Below are 24,713 nucleotides of genomic sequence, written 5' to 3' on the forward strand. Positions count from 1 at the left end.
GCCTCCTCTTGCACCCCAAACCCCTCATTCCTGTCCCCATCCTGGAGCCTGCACTCCGTCCTGCACCCTACCCCCAGCCCAGTGAGGGTGAGGGAGAACGAGCGACGGCGGGAGGGGGGAATGGAGTGAGGGGGGGCAGGGTCTCTTAGAAGGGGTGGGGCAGGGATGGGGCCTTGGAGAAGGGGCGGGCAGGGGTGTTCAGTTTTGTGTGATTAGAAAGCTGGCAATCCTAGTACAGTCTCACAACAGCAGTCTGGAGAGGGACGATGTCTCTGTATGTGCTGCCCCAAACTGCATTGGCTCTTTTCGCCACCAACATTGTCGTAAAAGCTCTTAACTAATTAACAATCTGTTCCCACCCCATGGGTCACTTCCTGCTTTTGAGGTTCCTCCTGCTCTCTGAGTACGGTTGTCCCAGGTTGTTTCTCCCTCCATGTGCTAATTGTGTTTTCCAGGTTGAATTTCCTTTTGTTATCTCTTACCTAACTTGTTATCTTCTCCTGGTCATTCCTCTTGATGTTTGTAACCTGGCCAGTTTAATAACCTTTGTCAATCTCATTAATACACTGTTTACTCCTCCTTCCAGTCATTAGTAAAGACCTGAAATAAGCCTGATCCCTGCCTTGCCCTGTTGGACTCCTCCCCCTGACTTGATAGCTGTTATTTATCGATGCTCTGTGTGCACTGCCCTTTGGCTGGGTTTTGATCCATATCCCAGTGCTCATAGCCAAGCCCGTTGGAATGAAATGCTCGGATTGGAATGGCCAGATGGCATGGCCTGGTCTCCTGGAGCGAGTCACGGGCAGGATTAGCCTGTCAGTGTGTGGGAAGATTGTGAAGCCAGCTTTGAGGTGAGAGGTGACTGGAGAACTGTGGCAAATGTCCTGACGATGAAACCTTGTGTGTGGTCTGCCCCATCGTGACGGGATCCTTGTGCACAGACAGTGGTCGTCCTGTCCAGGAATGGGAAACAATTAGCCTGCTCGTGTTCCTTCTTCTTCTAAGAAGGACGTCTGCGCAGATACTCCCAAGGGAGCAAAGGGGAAGGTGCGTGCCCAGGATCCAAAGAGCCGTTGGAAGAATGAGCGCTGCTGACCCACTTGTACGGCGAAGGAAGCAGCAATGCAGATGGTTTGAGCAAAGGAAGTGTGCAGTGCTGTGGTGATGGCGGTGAGTCGGTGGAGAACGGCTCATGTTCAGGAGGTCTGAACACCGACAGGCACCCCAACCAAGGATTCTGAAGGGGGGTTGCCTGGCTCCCTGCCAGGGGGTTGGGAGGCTGGACAGAGGGACTCCTCCGGGGAGCACTGGACCTGAGGGAGAGAACAGAGGCAAGGGGCATGTTTTTGAGAGCCCGCTGGACAGACAGTGGCTGTAAGGACAAGCAGTGCTGACTGACAAGGCCCTGAGAGAGCTTCATCAGGGAAGGCCACAGCTACCGATTTCCCCCCTTTTCTGTCGAAACCTCCAAGCCAGCTCTAGTGCGTCTAGCCACAGTCGCTGCTAGATGAGGTGAAGTTTAAATGCTTTTCTCTGTTTCTGCTTCTCTCCGGTTTGTATGAAGTCTCTTGTTGAGATGCTACTGTAAATCGGCTGATGCGGGGCGACAGCTGCTGCCTGCCTGTCCCCGAGGCGGAGGAAGAGAGGTTGGACTCTCTGGCCCCAAGGCCCTAGAAAGAGCTTTTTGGCGGAGCTGTGGTCTGGCCTTGCCATGAAAAGGCACCACAGGCAGAGCCCTCTGCCATGGACAGGAGCCAGGGAACAGGAGCTTTGGCTGCAGGCAGGAGTGAGGAGTTCAGCAACAGCTGGGACAATGTTAGGAGGATATTTTAAAGAAACTGATTTCAATCTATATCCAGCAGAGCCCTTGACAACCCTTCCCAAAGGGTGAAATTCACCCAGTGCAGGAGGTCTCCCCAGGGCTCCCAGCATCTCTTAACACACAGTCCTACTCTGCAGCTGTGTGTGAACATGACCCCGTCTTACTCAGCAGGCTCTTAGGTTTACTCATTCACGCCTGCTGGCACGAGAGGCTAAAATAAGCTCTTACGACTAAACGCCAGTACCGCTAAAAGGGAGTGAGCTGGATTCCTCGTGCGTCATCAGCAGAATTGTTTATTCGGTTCCAGTGACAGGGACAATCCGTTACGCCTGTGCACACCCACTGAAGACAAGGGGGGTTGTAAAGGCGTCCCTAAAGACCTGAGCCAGCCTGCAGAGTCTTTGGGATTCATGGTGATGTGCCATAAGGAAGACCCCATCTTACCTCTCAGATCCCAGGCTGAGTTTGCAGAGCTTGTAGCCAGAGGACTCACGGTTTGATTTGTAAACTAAGCACAGCTGATGTGGAGCAGCTGAGAGTCATTGAAGATGGAAACTCCTGCTGCCATTTGTATTGTGGCTTTACAAAGTGTAAGTGCGGTGTGAAGGCTTTCAGTGCGTTGGGCGAGTCTTCTGCACGGGGGGGGACTTACAGCCAGTGAAATGCATTTTGTCTCTTTAGGCATGAAAGCTTAGACTGTGAGGGGGAAAAGCAGCTGCTTCGCCCCTTGTTCTCCAGGGGCCTTGGTAACAGTCGGGTGTTCCAAGCACTGAAACAGGAAAACAAGAGGTTGTTGAGCTCATTGTCTCCAAGGGGAGCCGGATGTTCAGCACTGCTGGAATCTGTCTTTTCACCCTGTCCTCCTCTAAACACAAAATATTGCCCAGGACTGTTCTAGCTCATTTGCTTGGGAGAAACCTAACGTAATGGGCTTTTGTAATGAAGTGGGAATGATTTAACAGGTTTCCTTTATCCCAGCGGACACAATAAAATTCTCTGTATTTTATTTTTGTTTTATTCCAGCAGATAATGGAATCATGTTCAAAACTGAGCTGCTGGAGCATGGGGAACATCTCAAAAACTTGCAGCTGCAAAGGACATTATCTGGAATGTCTGAAGAAATTGTGGTCCAGACTCCCAGGGAGGGAAGGCCTTTGGATCATCCAGACAGCTCAATAATGCAGCAAAGGAACCATGACAAGAACAGGCCGGTAGAGTCAGTGCCTGGGGAGGAAAGCTTCAGGGAAAGCAACACTGTACCTTTTTACCGGCGCAGCTGCCCAGGTGAGAGACCACATGTGTGTGCTGAGTGTGGGAAAGGCTTTCGGCTGAAGAAGAGCCTCACAATGCACCAGAGAAGCCACGCAAAGCTGGGATGTTATGAACCTGCAGAGTGTGAGAAAAGCTTTGTGTACAAGCAGCACTTGATGATGCACCCGAGAATCCACACTGGAGGGGCCACTTACAGCTCTGTGGAGTGTGAGGAAAGCTTCAAACAGAATCACCACCTGAAATCCCACCCCAGAATCCAGACAGCAGACAAGCCTTACAGTGCCACTAAATGCACGAAAAGCTTCAATGTCAAATCACCGTACAGGCAGCACCAGAAAAGCCACGTGCGAGAGAGACCCTATAAGTGTAATAAGTGCCAGGAGTGCTTCTCTCAGAAGAAAGGCCTCATCATGCATCAGAGAATGCACACGGGAAGGAGTGGAGGATCGTTAATGTGCACGTACTGTGGGAAGAACTTCAGTCACCCCTCAGATCTGATTAGACACCAGAGGATCCACACGGGGGAGAGACCCTACCAATGCACTGAGTGCACAAAAAGCTTTACGCAAAAGCAGCATCTGCTCCAACACCAAAAAATCCACACCCGTGAAAGGAACCGTATAAACATGCAGAACATGAGAGAGGCTTTGCTGGACAACATCTTCTTCTAGCTCACACAGGGCCCCCACAGTGCGATGGCCCTGTACTGTTGCCATGAGCTCATTGCTGTAGACACTCAAAAGAAACAATTTACCGCCAAAGGATGCACACTGTAGAGTAGGGGCCACACAAACTTCTTGCTGGAGTGGTGGTGTGTTGCGGTATCTCGTAGCTCGCTTGAAAAATACTTTTAATGTGAAATGCTCCAAGTTTAAAAAAAAAAAAACCAGTAAACTGAATCACTTAATTGAAGTGATAACGAAATATGTTTCTCGGGAATGTCTGCTATTTGTCTGGAATTGGCAATATGTAAGCTACTCCCCTCGATGATATCCTGCAGCAGTCAGTTCCATAAGTTAGTCACATGTCGTACATGCCCCAATCAGTCTACAGGTTACTAAAAGTATACACACACAGGGCATTAAGTGACACCCTTGCTGACAGCAGGGCTTTGGAGCGGAGCCCGGAGCAGCTCCAGAGCAGTGGAGCTCCAGGTTTTTGCCTGGAGCTGGAGCGGAGCCGGAGCACAGCTCCAAAGCCCTGGCTGACAGTCTCTGTGCAGATCCCAGGGAATGGGAGTTGGTTGCTAGGGGTAGGGCAGTGATGAGGCATATGGACAGGGCAGACAGAGGAACTTTGCTCTGCAGCTGCTAAGTTCCCTAGAACTATCCATCCAGCTCCTTAAGCACTGAAACTGACTTCTCATGTGCTGTCAGTTGGGCCAAATTCTTTCTAAATGACACTGTAAATCTGGGGAAACCCACTGAAGACTCTGGAGTAATTCCAGCCTTATGCTGCAGTAGCTGTGATCAGAATTTGGTCCCAGACTCATCGCACATGAGTACATCTGCAGGCGAGAGCGCATTCGCAAGGTTTCCTTTTATACCTCTGTTTAAGACACAAACAATGCAATTGAATAGAAAAACAAGTTGTTAGCAGGAGACAGTACTTTCACTACACTCCAACGCCGTACTGAATTTCATATTGCAGTGAATTACTGTCTTGATTACCCTCTTTTTCCTGGTAGTTGTAGCATAATATTTCTGTTTATTTATTATCTGGTCGGTATTTTTCCTGTCTGTACAGTATTTTGTTTGTTTCCTTTCTGTGCAGCTCATGGTGTGTCTGCTTCTCTTATTCTCCTCTCAGTTCTTTTACTCTCATTTTTAGGAATCAGGTCTTGCCATACTCGGGGACTGTTAAATATATGTTACCAAGCTGCGTGAGTCTATTTGGTACATTGTCTAAATGTTTAGATCCCAGCTACACTGGGGCTAAAACTGCTACCTGAAATGTTTTAAACATGTTTTAATTGGTCACTAGGCAGGCCCACATCATATTAATCCTGGGTTAGAAACCGTATTGTCCTCTCCTGGGTTCCAGTTTGGGCCTGTAGCTGGTGTCGAGTTGTTAGGACTGTGGCCCCTCGTGGAGGGGCAGAGCTGTTCCACTGACTCAGTCTGGCAGCCAGACCTGGGAGGGTCTCATAAGCTCCATTTGGGAACATCAAAGGCTGTGGGCCTTTAAGGAAGAGAGAGGTAAAGGGGGACCTGCAGGGAGAAACTTCACTATAGTTTTTCAGGAGAGAGATTGGCTGGTGATTGACTTAGTTTCAGTACAGTCCTGCCACAAGGACTTGTTCGGTCATTTAAATAAAGGCAAACTCCAGAAGGGCACTGAATTTGGACAGTAACCATTACGGGAGCATGGAGTGGGGACTCTAGCCATTTACAGGGCCTGTCCCCACTCCCTGCTTAACCCAATTTCGGCCCATCCGCACTCCTGAGCCAATCTTGGTTTAAACCCAATGAACCTGAGTAGTTTAAAAAAAACAAACAAACAGTTAGCCCTTTTGCAGCTGGGAGTTCATATTTAATATACTGTGTTGGATTTTTAGTTGAGAAGTTTATTTTTCCCAGCATTGGTGAGTTCTTTGATTTACCAGTGGCTCTGAGGGTTGTGATCAGGTCTCTTGTTTGTCTCTGTATTCATTTTTCAAAGTGTACTAATCCATGAGCACGTCAGGCTTCACCTGTGCCACAATGCTGCACACCCTGAACCACCCGAGGGCAGCAGGGTTAGAACCCAGGTCTTCCAGAAACACAGGGCCCTGCCACATGTGCAAAAGGAGAATCTCTCTTAGCATTTAGCAACATAGGGCCTGTGGTAGGTGGAGGGACACTTCTGATTTTGTCCGGTACACACATACTAGCCAGTTCTTCAGTGTCTGTTTTTTTGATTACTTCACTTAACCCCCTTATTTCCCTTTTAAACTTGTACTGTTTAGACTGTGAGTCCTCCAGGGCAGGGAACCTGTCTGTCTCTGTCTCTGTAAAGTGCCGGGTAAATTGACAGCAGTAGATGCTTGATTATTAATAATAATAAAATTAAGCTTGAACAAACTACTGAAGCTGCGAAGTTCTGAATAAAGAAAAGGAGTACTTGTGGCACCTTAGAGACTAACCAATTTATTTGAGCATAAGCTTTCGTGAGCTACAGCTCACTTAAACTTATGCTCAAATAAATTGGTTAGTTTCTAAGGTGCCACAAGTCCTCCTTTTCTTTTTGCGAATACAGACTAACACGGCTGTTACTCTGAAGTTCTGAATGTTTCTTTTCTGTGATGCCCATCCCATTGTGGGTTCTGGACAAAGTCCGAGCTGTGAAAGCAGCTCTGCGTGGTCCTGGGGTGTGGGCTAAGGAGGAGCTTCACAATGCAGCACCACTGAGCTGCCAAGGAATATATGATGTGTCTTTGGACTTTTTTCTCAATTGGGAGGCCCCCCTGTGCCTCGTTTAAACGATCGAATTCTGCAGCTAAGAGCAAAACCTAAAGCCAGGGGACATTCTTGTGATGCTTCATTCTCTCAGTGGAGAAGGGGTCATAGGTGAGTGAAACTCCGCCTCACACCAGGAAGACTTGATTTAAAAAAACACAGCAGTGGAATTTGAGTGTGTGTGTGTGTGTGCATAGCCAGTACTGTACCAGCTGTGAACAGGACAGTGCCCACGCAAATGCCAGACAGTAGAGAGAACCACCTAAACTTGGCTTGTAAACAAGGAGCCAGATAACAAATAACTAGGGATCCAGTGCTGCTTTTTCAGACTGACCAGGCAGTCCAAGCAAACGTCCTCCTGGCAGTAAAATGAACCTTCCGCCACTAGAGCATGCATGCTGCATTACTGACTCCAGCACGGCCCGTGACTTGATTGCAAGGAATTCACAGACCTTCCAAGATAAAGATGCAAAAGGAACCGCTGGAGAAGACAAAGGATGCAGAGACTCTCGGTTACCACTCAGAAACTGCAGCCCCCTAAGTTCAGATGTTTGATTTCCTCGGAACTGGAACGTGCCCTCCTGCACTAATCCTGTCCCTAGTTTGAGATTATTTCTGTAGCCTGCACAAATTATAATTTCATTTACAAATATGGTAATCGCCACAGGTGACCTCTAGGCTGTTTCGGTATCTCCTACAAAAAGATCACAAGCACAGCAGTAAAGTCCTCGAACTTTTTTATCTCTACTGAGTCTTTATGAGCCTACCCATTGAGGCCAGTGCAGAATTGTTCTTTCTAGTATATTTTCTAGTGTTGATCTTTTAATTCTTCACTATTATAAAACGTATTTCAGTGCATTAGTGAGAGAGAGAAGTTAATTGGTTGCTGATATGGTGTCTACTTTGTGTCTTTATACTCCTAAATATTTCGCAGACGCTAGGCACCTTAGAAATGGGTGGGTAGAAGAAAGCAGATGGACAGTAACTACATTTTGATTAGGAGTTTTTTAATTAAAATGATTTCTGTTTAAGCCTCTTAAAAAAGTCAGTAGATACATTGGATATAAAAAGAACGAGGAGGACTTGTGGCACCCTAGAGACTAACAAATTTATTTGAGCATAAGCTTTTGTGGGCTAAAACCTGCTTCATCGGATGCATGCAGTGGAAAATACTGGATGTAAAGTCTCCATTCCCTAATACTGCCGTAGATATTAAAGGTGGACTGCTGTTTGATACTGGGTGAGAAGTACTTCACTTCCCTAAGTCCTGTTACTCTACAAAGTTTAGAAGCTAAGAAATCTAGATTTTAAATATTCTGGGCACTCCTGAGATTCATGCCTCAGAACTGATCTGAGCCAGGAGCCGGGAAGAAATATCCCTTCGCGATACAGTATTGCCCAGCTGACTAAGTAGCATCTAGATTCAAAGATTCTTGTCTGAGGCAGACACCAGGTAAAATGGGATTAGTGGCCAGTTCCCGTAGGGTGATTCCAGCCTTCCTGTTTAGAAGCCAGTTCAAAAAGGGCCAATTTCTCTTCCTTCCCTGTGCTCTCTGGCAGATGGGGAAGGAGGGGGGACAGGAGCAACAATAGGACGTGGGTCAGAAGAACTGTTCTTTCAACATTATTAAATACCCTAGAAACCCACCTGAAAATGTTTTCCTTCAGCTGGTGGCCTCCCCTCCGGCTCTCTTGGTGGCTGGTTGTCAGCAGTGTCACCTGCAGGCCCCACCCCTTCTCTCTATCAGGAAGTGACAAACCAAAAATGTCTTTCGTCTGAAGGAGACTCAGCGTTGTAACGGCTGGCTCAGATGTTGTGGCCAACCCTTCAATCAGAGGCTCCTGGGTACCCACCTGGTGAGGAACAGCTGAAATGCCCGTGTTCCAGTTCGGGGAGCTGCCCAGCCCTGACGGCTGCAGTGACTGTGCCTGGGGGGCTGGGATGCTGCTGCCTCTTCTGTAGTCCTGCCTGGGGCCTCTCATGGGATCCCCACATCCTCCCGTTGGACAGGAACCCTTCCGATGCTAAATCTCCCATTCCCTCTAAGTGTCTCTGTCCGTCCTGCCATGCTGCCCATCTTCCTTTGGCCCCCGGCTGCCATGGCATCGAAGGGTGGGGTGAGGAAGATGGCACATTGACTCTGGAGCTCGGCATCCAGGGCACGTGGACTTTCTTAAAGCAGCCAGCCTTGATTTCCTTCCTGGAGCCGATCATTTCTCAAAACATCTCCTGGGGCTTTCAGCAGGTTTGGAAACAGGGAAGCCGCCCAGGGAAGGTCTGCCTTACGAAGCTTTGTCGGTATAGCTGTGTCGGTCACGGATGTGAACCCCTCCTCCCGCAGCTGACACAGCTGTGCTGGACGGCCTCCAGTGTAGGTGATCGGCACAGTGATGTCATTTGGGGAGGCAATGTTACTGTACCGACAGAAAAACTCCTCCTGTTGGGATAAGCTGCCTCTATGCTAGGAGGCCACCGCTATTCTGACCAGGAATTAGTAGCGGAGAGGAGGCCTTAATGCTTGTTTTGTATAGGAGCCATCCAGTCCCCTGGTGTCCTGGGACCCCTGACTGGCTTGCATGGGACAAACCCATCTCCTCCCTGCTGTTTTATTCTCCTCTGGCCAAAACCATTTGGTTTGAGACGTCAGCTCCGTCAGTGTCAATAAAACATAACAGCCCCCAATGTCTCTTTCCATAGATTATGCAATTTCCCAAGCTGACATTTTATCCTGGATTGTACAAGAGGAAAAGCCGAGTGTCAGGAATCCAGGAGCCTTGGAGGAACGAGAAATGCCTACGGACCCCCGCCCAGGTGAGTTATGCGTGCCAGTGAGTGAATGGAAAGGCAGCGCCCTACAGAGCTGGGGGCAGAGTCTTGCCCAAGCAGAGAATTTACAGCACAGGACATTATGGGAGAATGGGGGCACAGGGGGGCAGGCTCATGTGTTGGAGGGGCAGAGAGGCAAGCGAGTCATCTTGCAGACGTGGTGCCCAGAGGACAGGATGGAAGGAGGCTGTAGTCTGCAGAATTTAAAGCCAGAAGGGACCAGTTTGACCTCCTCATAACACAGGCCACTGAATCCCACCCAGCGACTCCTGCGTTGAGTCCAATCACGTGTGTGTGTGGGGGGGGGGTGAATTGGGGTTACAGCTGACTGTAGACCCATGATAATAGGCTGACGTCCTAAGGTGAGGTTAGACGAAAAAGAAGAGGGAGAGAAAAGTTGTTGCAGGTAGATGAGGCAGCACAAGCAAATGACTGACCTCCCTCCGCCCAAAGCAAGGGAGAGGCCTGGCTGTGGGAAGGAGAGGAGGCCACGGCTCGGGGCGCAGATGGCTCTGAAATGAGGACAGGAGGGAGGGAAGTGGTCAGTGGGAAGTTTGGAAGCCATGAGGTGCTCCCCTTGTTCCCTTCCCCATTGTCTTCTGATCATTCCAGCTTCTCTCCTCCTTTGTCTCTACATCACCTCAGAAATCCGTCCCTCCTTCGCTCCCCCTGCAGCTGGAACCTTTATTCCCACCTTGATCACCTCCTGCTTTGACTGCTGCGACCTCTTTGGCTGGGCTTTCCCATGAGCTGAGCGCCATGAGCAGGGCCTGCGTGTGCTCAACGGCTCTCAAAATTGGGCCTCTTTTAGGTAGAGGATTTAGGTCTGTGAGTTTAGGCCCCCAGTTTTGAAAACTTCGGTGCATGCAGGGAAGGGAGCTAACAAATAATAGACATGAATAGGAAGGCTGAAATAAAAGCGCTCTCTCCTGTCCAGCAGATTATGGGATCCTGATCAAAACCGAGCAAGAGGAATGCCCTGCCATCCTGGAAGCACTTGGAACATTGACAGGAACGTCCCAGGAGGACGTTGGGCAGAGTCCTGAGGAGGGTTGGTGCAGTGCAGTATCCCCACTGAAGAACCACCCAGGAAGGAGGGGACCAGCTCAGCTTGAAAGATGTTTTGGCAACAACAAGCCCGTCGCCATTCACCAGAGAAAGTCTGCCAAAGACAGGCCTAATAAGTGTGCCGAGTGTGGGAAAGGCTTTAGGCTAAAGAAAAGCCTTATCATTCACCAGAGGAGTCACACCAGAGCAGGACCCTATGACTATCCGAAATGTGCAAAGGGCCTCTGTCACCTGCTGCACCAGAGAGTCCATGCAGGAGAGGGAGCCAGCAGCTTGCCAGACCATCAGCAAAGCGTGGCCCAGATGCTCAGTCTCCAAGCTGACCCGGCAAGAGGCAGATGCTGTCCCAGCACGGAATGCGACAGCAGCTTCAGTCCGAACTCCAGCCTAAGCAATCCTCATCTCCTGCAGGCAGGAGAGCGGCTGTACGTGTGCACAGAGTGCAAGAAAAGTTTTCGGCTGCACATCAACCTCCTCATACACCAGAGAACCCATGCAGAGAAGGGCCAAGGGCCTCTTATCTGTCCATACTGTGAGAAATGCTTCAGCCGCTCTTCCCATCTCATCCGACACCAGATGAGCCACACGGGGGAGAGACCCTATAAATGCCCAGCCTGCGAGAAGAGCTTCACGGATAAATCCAAGCTCACCAACCACTACAGGATCCACACCGGGGAGCGGCCCTACCACTGCAACGAGTGCGGCAAGAGCTTCAGCCGCACGCACCATCTCCTGAAGCACCAGCAGATCCACACGGGCGAGAAGCCGTATCACTGCACCCAGTGCCCAAAACGCTTCTCCCAGAAGCACCATCTCCTGGGGCACCAGCGTGTTCACACTGGGGAGCGCCCCTACCAGTGCACAGAGTGCGTCAAAAACTTCACACGGAAGCAGCACCTCCGCGAGCATTGGCGGGTCCACTTGAGAGAGACCCTGAGTGCTCCGAACACTTTAGACACCAGTGGACTCTGAAATGTCACTTGGGAGAACAGGATCAGCTGAGGGCCTGAGTATTAACAGCAGGCTAGTCCGCGAATGTGTTGGCAGCGGGGGGAGACTTATAGGCTGGTATCTCTTCACAATGAAAGCGTCACGAACACAGAAAAAGGAACCCATGAAGACGTGAAAGCAGGTACTGCATCCATCTTGCCTTCAGTGACCTGCGTGCCGGGGCTAGCGGTATTGGACCCTTAACCTGCAGTGAAATGTTTGTTAGTGTGCTGTAACGTTTACAAAGCAGTCCTTGTGCACCACTCGATATTGTTATGACAAAGCGATTCCGTGTATTTGGTGTTCACTTGGTGATTTCAGATTGACGTGTAAAGGTTCCCTGTATGTTTTACAGTGTATGTCTAGGAGTCATTTAATACTCTGTGAAAATGCTGCCAGTCCTGAGGTGGAGCATGGTGCCCATCTTGCCTCACCATCATTATAAAAACTAAAGACAAAGCCCAAGGCTCCAGCATGAACTCCCACCAGAGCTAAGGCCTATCACAGACCTCACCACCCTGCGCTCTCAAGGCTTGTCTGCACGGCCCTGCAGGTTAGACGACGGGTGGAAACTGTAGCGACGCACTGTGCTTATCCTACGCGTGTGAACGGACAGTGACCTAGTTCACAGTAGTGTAGTCCACCTCTGGTCATGTGAACTAAAGCCCGTTTTAGTTTGCACTGGCCGGGTCCACGCAGGGCGGGTGCAGTGCAGTATTGCAGTGCCCACTGCAGCACCCACCCCGGGCGTCTGACCTGCGGGGCCATGCAGACATGTCCTATGTGCAAGGTGCAGTGCTTAGGCCTTGCCTTCTCTGACATGTGTATCCAGCCTGGACCCTCCACTGCAAACACTGCTCCACCTGGGGAGAGAACAGACGCCCCAGCGGTTAGTCACCGTGTTTGATGCGCTGCCAGGAGGTGTTCCAGTGCTCTGGGGAGATGTGTGGGGCGAGAACCTGTATAGAATAGAATACAGCCCCCAAGGTAAAACTACCCGCGCTACTGCTGTAATGCCTGCAGCCTCCTGCCTGTTCTTGGAGGTCTGGTCTTCCATCCGGACCTGCAGGTGCAACTGACCAGCTGCAATTTTACTTAGCTGGTAACAGTCCCAGCCACAAAGGAGGCATGTTTGTATGCCATATGTTGTGGATGCACTCGGTGTGAGAGCAGGAGTGTAACATCTGGGAGGGGCAAGTGAAGGCTGGACAATAGCCTGCTGGCGATGTGAAGCCCTCTCAGCTCTTCCTCCATCTCCTCCTTAGCTGAGGAAGAGCCAGGAGCTGGCTTCCTTGTGCAGCACCCCAGCCTGTGTGTGTCCTGACATGGGTGTGAGGGGCAAAGGCTGGGGGCCCTGAGTCTCATGCAGCCTGGGGCATGGGGGTGGCAGGAGTGATTCTCCCCTAGAGCGTGGCTGTGACTGGCTGGGCTTAGGGACGCCCCTCACCCCACAGGCCTGCTCTGGGCTTAGCCTTTAGCAGCTGGGCTGGAGGGAGCCACTAGGTCATGAATAAAGAAAAGGAGTACTTGTGGCACCTTAGAGACTAACCAATTTATTTGAGCATGAGCTTTCGTGAGCTACAGCTCACTTCATCGGATGCATACCGTGGAAACTGCAGCAGACATTACATACACACAGAGATCATGAAACAATACCTCCTCCCACCCCACTGTCCTGCTGGTAATAGCTTATCTAAAGTGATCATCAGGTTGGGCCATTTCCAGCACAAGTCCAGGTTTTCTCACCCTCCACCCCCCCACACAAATTCACTCTCCTGCTGGTAATAGCCCATCCAAAGTGACAACTCTCTACACAATGTATGGGGGTGGGGGGGTGAGAAAACCTGAATTTGTGCTGGAAATGGCCCACCTTGATTATCATGCACATTGTAGGGAGAGTGGTCACTTTGGATGAGCTATTACCAGCAGGATAGTTAGTTTGTGTGTGTGTTTTTTGGAGGGGGGGTGAGGGGGTGAGAGAACCTGGATTTGTGCAGGAAATGGCCCAACTTGATTATCATGCACATTGTGTAGAGAGTGGTCACTTTGGATGGGCTATTACCAGCAGGAGAGTGAGTTTGGGGGGGGCAGAGGGTGAGAAAACCTGGATTTGTGCTGGAAATGGCCCAACTTGATGATCACTTTAGATAAGCTATTACCAGCAGGACAGTGGGGTGGGAGGAGGTATTGTTTCATATTCTCTGTGTGTATATAAAGTCTGCTGCAGTTTCCACGGTATGCATCCGATGAAGTGAGCTGTAGCTCACGAAAGCTCATGCTCAAATAAATTGGTTAGTCTCTACGGTGCCACAAGTCCTCCTTTTCTTTTTGCGAATACAGACTAACAGGGCTGTTACTCTGAAATAGGTCATGAATATTCAGACAGTCATTTCCCTTCGTTTATTGCCATGTTGGGGCCGAAGAGCCTTATTCTTGACGAAGTATTATCCTCTCTGTTCCTTTCCCTTCCCCGGCAGGGCCAGCCCCTGCTCCCGCTCCAGTCCCGTCCCCGAAGCACGGGGTAGCCACCGAGCAGCTTCTTTTCCAGGCCCGCTCAGGGGCCGGGCAGTGGATGGGGGGACCGTCCCCCGCTCGAGCAAGGGCGCGGATCCGGCGCAAGCGGCGGCTGCTTTGGTTTCTCTCCAGCTCGCGGCTGCGGCGCGGCCCGGAGGCCTTCGCCTGGCCCATCTGGCCTCGGCCCGCTGCGGGGAGCGGCCCGGGGGCTTCAGGGTCGCGCGGGGACCCCGCGGGAGGGCGGCTGCGGTTAAAGGCAAACGCAGAGCCCGGGTTTCCTCTCGTTTCTCCGGGGGCAGAAACCCCCGCTCCGCCCCCGGCAGCCGCTCCCGCTCCCCCGGGGACGCTGGGCCAGGGGCGCGCAGGCGGGCCGGGCTCCGGCCACACGTGGCAGAGGCGGAGTCTGGAAGCAGCGTCCCGGGCCCCGCGGAAACTGGCCCCGCTCCCGGCCCCGGCAGCCAGGCCGCGGCTCCCTCCCTCCCGCCCTGCGGGCCGCGCTCGCTCTGCTCCGCCCGGCAGCGGGGCCGGCCCGTGGCGAGGCGGCGCCGGGACTCTGCCCAGCCCGCAGCGGGAGCGGGGCTCGGCCGGGCCGGGCCCGCGGGAGCAGCCCCGCCCGGGGGCGCCATGGCCGAGCGGGCCGCTGCCCAGGTAAGGGCCCGGCGGGCGGGGGGGCCTCGGGCCCCGGGAGCTTCTCCCCGCCCGGCTGGGGCGGCTCCGGGGGGGTCGGGTGCAGCCTCCTGGGCCAGCCCTGACTGGGGTCCGTCGCACTTGTTTTTAAACGTTTCCAGGGAGGGGGGCTCCGCAGCCCCCCGGGGAGCCCGGTGCAGAGCAGAGGTGGCCTCAGAGCTCAAAAGCGTCTCTTCAAGAGCCCCCCCGGCTGCAGAGAAGCCCGTTCGCTCTTGTCCGCCCGCGGAGAACCATGAATTGCTCACCAGCTTTTTCTAACAGCCCCTCACACGTCGGGAGACGCAGCAGGTCCCCCTCGGTGCTCGCTTCTTGACACTAAACCTGCCCCGTGTTTTCAGCCCTTCCTCGCAGGTCAGGTTTGCCAGCCTTGTGATCAGGTTTGTCGCTTTCCTCGGGGCTCTTTCCAGCGTGCCCACCTCCTTCCTCGATGGTGGTGCCCGGACTTGGGCCCAAAGCCCCCTGGCTGGGGCTCCCCAGTGTCCAGCACTCCTGTTACCACACCCCAGAATCAGGTCGGCCTTTTTGCCGCTGTATCACGCTGACGATTCCTGTTCAGTCTGTGGATTTAGGGAGAGTCCAGCCAGATCTATCAGGGTTCCCCGTCCACCCACTTAAATCCCCCAGCCCCATTCACCCTGTTCTTTCCTTCTCCCCCACTGGAAACCCCCACTCTCTCCATATGCCATCAGATATGGGGCGGAGGGTGGAGGTGGAAGGACAGCCCTGCCTTTCCAAGCCCTCGTCCCCCCCCCTACAAAAAAGCCTCCTACACTTCATGTATTAAACCCTGTGGAAATTCCACAAACCAAACCTTTGTCTAACAGGATCTGGCTGGGTAAGTGTGACCCCCTCCCCGAAGAGAAATCAAAAGGAGCAAGGAAATGACAGTGTCTGAGGCTCCCCTTCACTGTACCCCACACTGCAGCTTTCCATAGACATAAAAACAGCCACACTGGGTCAGACCAAAGGTCCATCCAGCCCAGTATCCTGCCTACCAACAGTGGCCAATGCCAGGTGCCCCAGAGGGAGTGAACCTAACAGGTAAAGATCAAGTGATCTCTCTCCTGCCATCCAGCTCCACCCTCTGACAAACAGAGGCTAGGGACACCATTCCTTACCCATCCTGGCTAATAGCCATTAATGGACTTAACCTCTCTCTTAAACCCTGTTATAGTCCTAGCCTTCACAACCTCCTCAGGAAAGGGGTTCCACAGGTTGACTGTGCGCTGAGTGAAGAAGAACTTCCTTTTATTTGTTTTAAACCCGCTGCCCATTAATTTCATTGGGTGGCCCCCAGTTCTTATATTATGGGAACAAGTCAATAACTTTTCCTTATTCACTTTCTCCACACCACTCATGATTTTATAAGTCAGAGACTCGGCATCGTGGCAAGGAACTTGCTGCTCCCGCCAGTGACCCAGAAATGCTCTTTGTGCACCCCATTCCTAGCACGTCCTTAACGGCAACCTTGTGCGTCCCCCATAGAGAGAGGACACCCCCTCCCTGCTGCTCCTGCGTGCACATGTCACAGTATCGGTGGAGGTGGCGGGGAAGGGTTTTGCGTTGCACTGGGGGAGGAATGTGCTGTGCGTCTCCACGAGGGAATTCTGTCCGCTGACGCAGGGCTGGGCGCTTAGCGGAAGTGCACTGTGTGGACGGCAGATTCAGAGGAGGCCATTGGCCTTTCCTGGCTTTTCAGGGCTGGCTCTCTGGGGCATCTCGCACTTGCTCAGCCTCAGTCCCTTTTAAGTGGAGTTTCGTTGGTGGAATAACGAGTCCCACAGCTCCACTTACGTTTCTGTCCTTGCAAACAGGCTCCAGAATGGGACCCGGAGTCAAAGCACCCAATGCCTTTACAGTCCCGCTCTGACCCCAGACAGACTTCCAAGAGGGAGAGCCAGCTGCAGCCGGCAAAGCTTTCCATGTGGCCTGCAGTTGCTGCCATCCAAGCTGTGGACAGGACGGTGGATTCCCATGCCACGCGGTTGCTGACTCTGGAGAGGAGAATGGGAACAGCTGAGAAGAAATTAGTCGATTGTGAGAAAACGGTGATGCAATTTGAAAGCCAGCTGGAGAGTAAGTGGGCTGCGGTAGGAACTCTGATCCAGGGGTATGGACGGCTGCAGAGGAGGCTGGAGAACATGGAGAACCTGCTGAAGAACAGGAACTTCTGGATCCTGAGGCTCCCCCCAGGCACTAAGGGGGAGGTCCCCAAGGTAACGATACCCCAGCTGGCGCCGAGGGGCAGAACTAAATCATGTGCAGAGATTTTCAAGAGTCGGGGCCTAAAGCTGGGTTCCTACCTTCATATTTAGGCAATGAATAAGTGGCCTGATTCTCCCAGGTGCCGAGCGTCCCACCGCTCCCATTGGAGTCCACGGGTGTTGCCGTGTGCTCAGCACTCTGGAAAATTGGGGTATTTATTCATTGCCTAAATATTGTCCCTTTGTGACCTGCTGGCTAGTCAAGTGCAGGGCCCTGGGGATGTTCCCGTTGGAACTTTATATTGATGGTATTTTCTGTGATGTAATGCTGTTTATTTACAAGGAAGGTACAAAGTTCTGCTTCTCCCAACACAGGAGAAGAACCAAAATCTAAAAGAGTGTCTTAGCTTATAGCTCCAAGCCTTTGTAGCCAGCACCAGAGCCAAAATCTCTCTCTAGGCTTTTCTAGGGTCCAACACCAACCCATGTTCCCGACCACCAGGCTGCTACTTGCTGGCTTTCTCCCTCCTCAGTGTTGTCAGTTCTGTGTGTTACACGCTCGCGTGTGCCCCTTCTCCCACAGGTTTGTAACCCCTTTTGTCTTCGGTGGAGATTTTGCAATAAGAAAAGGAGGACTTGTGGCACCTTAGAGACTAACCAATTTATTTGAGCATGAGCTTTCGTGAGCTACAGCTCACTTCATCGGATGCATACCGTGGAAACTGCAGTAGACATTATATACACACAGAGACCATGAAACAATACCCCCTCCCACGCCACTGTCCTGCTGGTAATAGCTTATCTAAAGTGATCATCAAGTTGGGCCATTTCCAGCACAAATCCAGGTTTTCTCACCCTCTCCCCCCCCCCCCCCCCCCCCAAAACTCACTCTCCTGCTGGTAATAGCCCATCCAAAGTGACCACTCTCTTCACAATGTGTATGATAATCAAGGTGGGTCATTTCCAGCACAAATCCAGGTTCTCTCACTCCCTCATCCCCCTCCAAAAAAACCACACACAAACTCACTCTCCTGCTGGTAATAGCTTATCCAAAGTGACCACTCTCCCTACAATGTGCATGATAATCAAGGTGGGTCATTTCCAGCATAGATCCAGGTTTTCTCACCCCCTCCCGCCCCCCGGGAACACACACACACACACACACAAACTCACTCTCCTGCTGGCAATAGCTCATCCAAACTGACCACTCTCCAAGTTTAAATCCAAGTTTAACCAGAACGTCTGGGGGGGGGGGGGGGGGTAGGAAAAAGCAAGGGGAAATAGGCTACCTTGCATAATGGCTTAGCCACTCCCAGTCTCTATTTAAGCCTAAATTAATAGTATCCAATTTGCAAATGAATTCCAATTCAGCAGTTTCTCGCTGGAGTCTGGATTTGAAGTTTTTTTGTTGTAAGATAGTGACCTTCATGTCGGTGATTGCGTGACCAGAGAGATTGAAGTGTTCTCCGACTGGTTTATGAATGTTATAATTCTTGACATCTGATTTGTGTCCATTTATTCTTTTACGTAGAGACTGTCCAGTTTGACCAATGTAAATGGCAGAGGGGCATTGCTGGCACATGATGGCATATATCACATTGGTGGATGTGCAGGTGAACGAGCCTCTGATAGTGTGGCTGATGTTATTAGGCCCTGTGATGGTGTCCCCTGAATAGATATGTGGGCACAGTTGGCAACGGGCTTTGTTGCAAGGATAGGTTCCTGGGCTAGTGGTTCTGTTGTGTGGTTGTTGGTGAGTATTTGCTTCAGGTTGCGGGGCTGTCTGTAGGCAAGGACTGGCCTGTCTCCCAAGATTTGTGAGAGTGTTGGGTCATCCTTCAGGATAGGTTGTAGATCCTTAATAATGTGTTGGAGGGGTTTTAGTTGGGGGCTGAAGGTGACGGCTAGTGGCGTTCTGTTATTTTCTTTGTTAGGCCTGTCCTGTAGTAGGTGACTTCTGGGAACTCTTCTGGCTCTATCAATCTGTTTCTTCACTTCCGCAGGTGGGTATTGTAGTTGTAAGAAAGCTTGACAGAGATCTTGTAGGTGTTTGTCTCTGTCTGAGGGGTTGGAGCAAATGCGGTTGTATCGCAGAGCTTGGCTGTAGACGATGGATCGTGTGGTGTGGTCAGGGTGAAAGCCGGAGGCATGCAGGTAGGAATAGCGGTCAGTAGGTTTCCGGTACAGGGTGGTGTTTATGTGACCATTGTTTATTAGCACCATAGTGTCCAGGAAGTGGATCTCTTGTGTGGACTGGACCAGGCTGAGGTTGATGGTGGGATGGAAATTGTTGAAATCATGGTGGAATTCCTCATGGGCTTCTTTTCCATGGGTCCAGATGATGGTGTCATCAATATAGCGCAAGTAGAGTAGGGGCGTTAGGGGCCGAGAGCTGAGGAAGCGTTGTTCTAAATCAGCCATAAAAATGTTGGCATACTGTGGGGCCATGCGGGTACCCATAGCAGTGCCGCTGATCTGAAGGTATACATTGTCCCCAAATGTGAAATAGTTATGGGTAAGGACAAAGTCACAAAGTTCAGCCACCAGGTTAGCCGTGACTTTATCGGGGATAGTGTTCTTGACGGCTTGTAGTCCATCTTTGTGTGGAATGTTGGTGTAGAGGGCTTCTACTCCATAGTGGCCAGGATGGTGTTATCAGGAAGATCACCGATGGATTGAAGTTTCCTCAGGAAGTCAGTGGTGTCTCGAAGATAGCTGGGAGTGCTGGTAGCGTAGGGCCTGAGGAGGGAGTCTACATAGCCAGACAATCCTGCTGTCAGGGTGCCAATGCCTGAGATTTTGGGATTGATTTCGCCTGATCGTTCTGTTAATTTAAAGAAGTGTTTACATCCAGTGTCAGAAGTTGGTGACCTCTGCAGTCACCGTACCTGTAGGCATCACAGGGGGAATGTCTGAGCTGAGGGGTCTGTGTATACTGGAACTGTTATAGACGCTCGTTACTGCGACAGAAGGGGTTCGTCTATCCCTGTTGTGTAATCTACCTCTCCAAGAGGTGGTGGCTAAGTCAACAGAAGAATTCTGGGGTTTAGAGGTCGATGTGAATTTTTCACAGCCCTGAGTGACGAAATTAGGTCAAACTAAGTTTTAGATGTAGACCAGGCCTTGCTTTAGACATCCACTTTTGAAACTCGTGGCCTCTTTCCCAGGTCAGTCTATTGAAAGATTTCTTTTCCTGTTGACATTCCATCCCCGCAGCAAGATTTCCCCAGTCAGGGCTGCGCGCTGGAGCGTGATTGCTCGTCTCTCTTCTGGAAGGACCCCAGAGTATGTTCTAACCAAGTTACAGAAACGTGCTACAATAGCGCCCAGGCGAATTGTGTTGACATGCTGCTCTGACGCTGTGTTGGCTGTTCCTTATTCACTGGCCTAAAATGGTTTGGACGAAGGGAGTGATGTGATCTGGCTGCCAACCTGTGTGACGGTGCCTAAAATCACACTGGTTAGGAACACCGTGGCTGCGCTCGGCCCATTCCCTCCCCGCTGCAACTCCGTGGTGTCAGCACACAGCCATCAGTGCTCAGGCTCCGTATCAGAGTACAGGGTTCAAACGTCTGCAGGGGAGGAAGGACGGCCTAGGGCATCGGGCACTGAGCTGGGACTCAGGAGACCTGGGCTCAGTCCCAGGCTTCTTATGTGTCCTGGGGCAAGTCACTTAGCCGGTGTGTGCCTCAGTTCCCCATCTGTACAACGGGCATAACAGCACTGGCCTGCCTCACAGGCCTATTGTGAGGCTACACACATCCGACTGTGAAGTGTGGAGATACAATGGTGACGGGGACCATATAGGTACTTTGCTTAGGTTCAAATGTTGCTCCATATTTGCAGCCTCTGAGAACAAATTCTGTAGGCAAAACCTGAACAAAGAGTCACTCCACAGGGACCTCCTGGCTCAGTTAATCGCTGGGGCCAGATGATCCTTTGGATCAGTACTCCAAGAGTACTGCTTCTGCAATAGCATCTTCCCAGTTCCTGAAACCTGCCGAGGACCCGGGAAGGGGCCCCCCTCCCCCCGGTGAAAGGGGAATCTGGGAGCAGCTGCAGATGTGGAGTCCGTAGCAGCATTTGAGCTGTACTGCCTGGTACCTGGAGAGCGGGATGGAAGCTCCAGCACTGATCCTGGGGGAGAGCCGCATGTGGCAGGGATGGAGAGGGGGAAGCATTCTCTGCCCTACCCCTACGCATGACCAAACATTCAGATTTTCCTTTCCAGCTCTGCCGGTGCGGGGGTGGGGCAGCATAGCCTCCTGCAGCTCTAGCTGTGATGTCTGGGGTGTTTATACGTGAAACCCATTTCTAATAGTTTCCCCAATAATAGCCAGGGGAAATTGCTCCTCCCCCTCTCTCCTGATTCATACGACAGGTGGGATTGACCCAGGAGGTACTGAGTGTGCAACGCTTGTGATTCCAGGTGCCGGTGACGTTCGACGACGTCTCCGTCTATTTCAACGAGCAGGAGTGGGGGAGCTTAGAGGAATGGCAGAAGGAGCTTTACAAGAACATGATGAAGGGGAATTATGAGGCCCTGATCTCCCTGGGTAATTCTTTTTTCTTCACTCTCTTAAGAGAAGCTGTGAGATCGCTAAAGGCAGAGTTGGCTCCAGCTCAAGTTTACTCTCCAATTCCTTTCGTTCCTGGTGGATCAGTAGGTAGAATCCTTGTAGTGCGGGTCTTGGATTGACGGTGCATTTTAAAAAGAAATTAAAATACACCGTGTTGTTCCTTATTCCTCCACCTCCAGTGCTTTCCACCTGTGGCCTAGATGGTGGGTGGATTCAGTTGTGCATATTCTACACATGCACAGAGACTCTGGCTCTGTTGCATTAATGTCAGATCTCCTGACTGAAGACAGAAGTTGCGTCTGAGCTAATGGAAACCTTTGCAGTCCCAAATGACCATAGTGACATGTTGTAGCTGGTAGCACTGGAGGTCTCGCCATTTCACATATGAGCTTCGCTCCCACTCACTCCTTGGCCTCTCAGCTTGAATGGCCAGTTACTAGTTCTAACTGAGAAGATGGGTTCTGTGATTGGGCTGCATGGAGACCCCAAGTCGTGTTACGCAGGTAGTTCCCAACCAGCTGCCCGAGGGCAATGGCTTGTGTTCCCCACTGACCTGAGCTGGATTTGAACCAGTCACCTAGAAGAGAGATTATGTGTCCTATCACTAATTGTGTGGACCATCCAGTTCCAACTCTAGATACTGGACAAAATTCAATGCTGGTGTGTGTGGGTACCTGTAACAGGGTGGACTAGATCTGGAGGAGGCCTCACAGCGCTGCCTCACCCCTCCCTGGAAAAGAGAAGAAGAGACATCCTCCAGGTAGCCTAGAGTGGCTGCAAGGGAAGCAGCCAATCATAAGGGCTGCTGGAGCAGCCAATCAGGGCCAGAAGGGCCATATAAAAGGGAGCAGCAGAGGAGGAGCAGTCAGTTGCTGCCTGGAGCTGGAAGAGGGAATACTGGGTTCCTGGCTGGCTGGAAGAGCAGCAGGACCATGGACAGCTCACTGCAGGCAGGACTGAGCCCAGGGAAGTCTGCTTGCAGGGACCGGGGGAACAAGAGGTGCTCCTGGCTGGCTGCAGGGGCTGTAAGGGCTAAGACAGGTAGTTGCTGGCAGGGATCGGGGAAGCGAGGGAATCGCTGCTGACTGGCTACCAGGACATAATTAAGACAGGCTACGGAGAGGTGGCCCAGGGAAACGCAGGTCGTTAAAGGGATGTGGCACGTGGCTGATACTTAGAGGGTCACTGGGTTAGGACCTGGAGGGCTGCAGGACATTTTGGACTAATACCCCAGAAAGGGTCCGTTTGCATCTGGACTGTGTGAGACTCGGGCAGAGGACTGAGTTCTGAACACCTGCCTGACAAGCATAGCAGCCAAGGGGGACACAGTGAGCTGAGAAACTTAGGAAAAACTGCAGCCATGCACACGCTCAGCCAGTGGGTGTTGACAAGAGAAGGGTGCCACCCCATTACAGTGCCACTCCCCTTTGCCCCAGTGGGTTATGAGTGGCCAGCTGCATTGAGACAGATGCAAATGGTATCTGAAGTTAACTGTTAACCCTGGCGGCCCTGCGTCGGGCTGGACGGGCTGGGCTGTGCCTAGCTAGCTGGCTGGCTGGCTCCCTGGCCCTGGCTGTGCTGTGCCGCGTCTAGCCAGCTGGCCGGACCCCTGGCCATGCCATACCCAAGGCCCAGCCGGATTTGCCCCAGTCTCCGCCGTGCCAGGCCTGCCCAGCTACCTTAGTTAATCACTTAAAATAATTTTAATCATTTAACCGGTTAACTTTTTTAACTGATATTTGCATCCCTAATACACATCATGTAATTAGTAGGAGGGAAAGGAATAATCCCGGGGGTTGACAGTGGACAGCAAATTTGATACCCCAAATGCACTGCCCAGTTCGCCCCAAGTTTTCCTTGGCTAAGATCCTGCACCTGAAATGTCAGGACATAACTGTACTTTGTGTGTCAGAGAACAGCCCCGGCGTCCCCAGGCTCCCTGGCGCCGTTGTATTGTAGAATAAATAGTGTCCAAATTAACCCGTCTGCCCCTCTGCAGGTGGCTCCCTGCGTGGCTTCTTGGTGCTTAATAAATAGGCACGTGGATTAATACTTCCTGTGCCCATGGCAGCCCCTTCCCTTAGGAGGAATCAGAGAGTCCCACCCATCAGAGGAACAGCGCCCTGCCTGGTGCAGCTTCTCTTCACATCACCTGTCGCCCCCAGCACTCGGGGGTTGGGTATTTCAGAGCATTGATAATGATCTGGAATGAGTATCCTACTGTGTGAATCAAACCCTGGAGCATCTCTCTCCATCTGCAGACTACGCCATCTCCAAACCTGACCTTCTATCCCGGATTGAACGAGGGGAGGAGCCGTGTGTCGGGGATCAGGGTCGTTCAGAGGAGAGCGAGATCCCTGCAGACCCCAGCCCAGGTACCCTGAAACAGCTCAGAAATGAGCCCTGAGGTCTCTCGCTTCAGCTGGGTTCCCCGGGGTCCCGTTCCACTGACTGCCATAGCTGGAGGTATGACTGCCTGGCGAACGTGCACAAGGAGTGAAGTCAAATGGCTCGGTCCAGTGAAAGCTTCACGAGCTCTTTCATTCCCTCTGTTTCAATGGGCATTTTTCTGACACTTGTGCCAGGGACAGGAGAACATTTGGGGGAATTAGGGCGAAATGGACGTTGCTTCCTCCGAATCCCTGAGATTGCACGAGGGGGTTGAGCGTCCTGTTTGTGTGTTACTCCTGTTCTTTGCTTTTTTAATCTAATCCCAGCCGGTGTGTAAGAGCAGCGATGGGATGAAGCCACAAATCCAGATCTGGATCTTGATTCCGCTTCCTCCCCCCTGGTTTGACCAACTGTGTTCAGACACCCTGTGACACCGGACTTCCCCTGGCTGGTGCCCCCAGGTTAGGCAGGGCCGGGAGAAGAGAGAAGACCTCTCTGGAAGGAGCAAGTGGGAAAAGGGCTCCTTTGAGAACCCAAAGCCCGGAACAACCCAGGGGCAGTTACACAATTTAACCCTGGCAGCCTGCGTGCTGCAGAACGTCCCGTGTCCTGAACGGGCTCTGAGACGGGACAGGCTTGTCCATCCCCCGGGGGAACCACTAGAACGAAGGGAAGCTGAAATTCTAGCAAGCTCTCAGAACGTGCAGCTCTTCCCCATAGGTGGATTTCTGTTGTCCTTGTCCCTAGCAAGTGCCATCTGCAGCCCTCCCCTCATCCCACCTCGGCCCCCTGCCCCCTTCCTGACCATTCTGGCATCGACCCCATCTGCAGCCCTCCATTTCCCCTCCCACCGGAGCTGCACTAGTGTCTGTTCAGAGCAGCCCCCTCTGAAAACCGATGCTGGCAGAGATGGGTTTGAAG

The 24,713-nt window shown here is 51.9% G+C and overlaps 2 protein-coding genes and 1 long non-coding RNA gene across 10 annotated transcripts in view; 2 read left to right on the forward strand and 1 right to left on the reverse strand.

The window, feature by feature from the left end:
- Window positions 1-11,768, forward strand: part of LOC125632968 (uncharacterized) — a 33,459-nt gene extending 21,691 nt beyond the window's left edge. The window contains exons 7-9 of one of the 5 annotated variants that reach the window (XM_075124661.1): window positions 2,846-3,106; window positions 9,230-9,343; window positions 10,296-11,768. In XM_075124661.1, the coding sequence (XP_074980762.1) occupies window positions 2,846-3,106; window positions 9,230-9,343; window positions 10,296-11,398 (1,478 nt within the window). In that variant the 3' untranslated portion in view covers window positions 11,399-11,768. The remainder of the gene's footprint in view (window positions 1-2,845; window positions 3,107-9,229; window positions 9,344-10,295) is intronic. The other 4 variants (XM_075124663.1, XM_075124662.1, XM_075124664.1 and 1 more) reach the window with 4 other exon arrangements.
- On the reverse strand, window positions 1-14,943 carry LOC125633040 (uncharacterized). Its single transcript, XR_012666672.1, has 3 exons — window positions 14,863-14,943; window positions 2,267-2,591; window positions 1-1,313 (listed from the first exon to the last, which is right to left on the reverse strand). It is a non-coding gene; the product is annotated as an uncharacterized LOC125633040 (long non-coding RNA).
- Window positions 13,764-24,713, forward strand: part of LOC125632980 (uncharacterized) — a 17,049-nt gene continuing 6,099 nt past the window's right edge. For 2 of the 4 annotated variants that reach the window (XM_048842015.2, XM_075124677.1), the window contains exons 1-4: window positions 13,772-14,578; window positions 16,432-16,833; window positions 21,251-21,377; window positions 23,663-23,776. In XM_048842015.2, coding sequence (XP_048697972.2) covers window positions 13,787-14,578; window positions 16,432-16,833; window positions 21,251-21,377; window positions 23,663-23,776 — 1,435 coding nt within the window. In that variant the 5' untranslated portion in view covers window positions 13,772-13,786. Of the gene's footprint in view, window positions 14,579-14,880; window positions 14,995-16,431; window positions 16,834-21,250; window positions 21,378-23,662; window positions 23,777-24,713 lie in introns of those variants that run through there. The other 2 variants (XM_075124678.1, XM_075124675.1) reach the window with 2 other exon arrangements.

Source organism: Caretta caretta, chromosome 2 (assembly GCF_965140235.1).
Source record: "Caretta caretta isolate rCarCar2 chromosome 2, rCarCar1.hap1, whole genome shotgun sequence".
Classification (NCBI taxonomy): Eukaryota; Metazoa; Chordata; order Testudines; family Cheloniidae; genus Caretta; species Caretta caretta.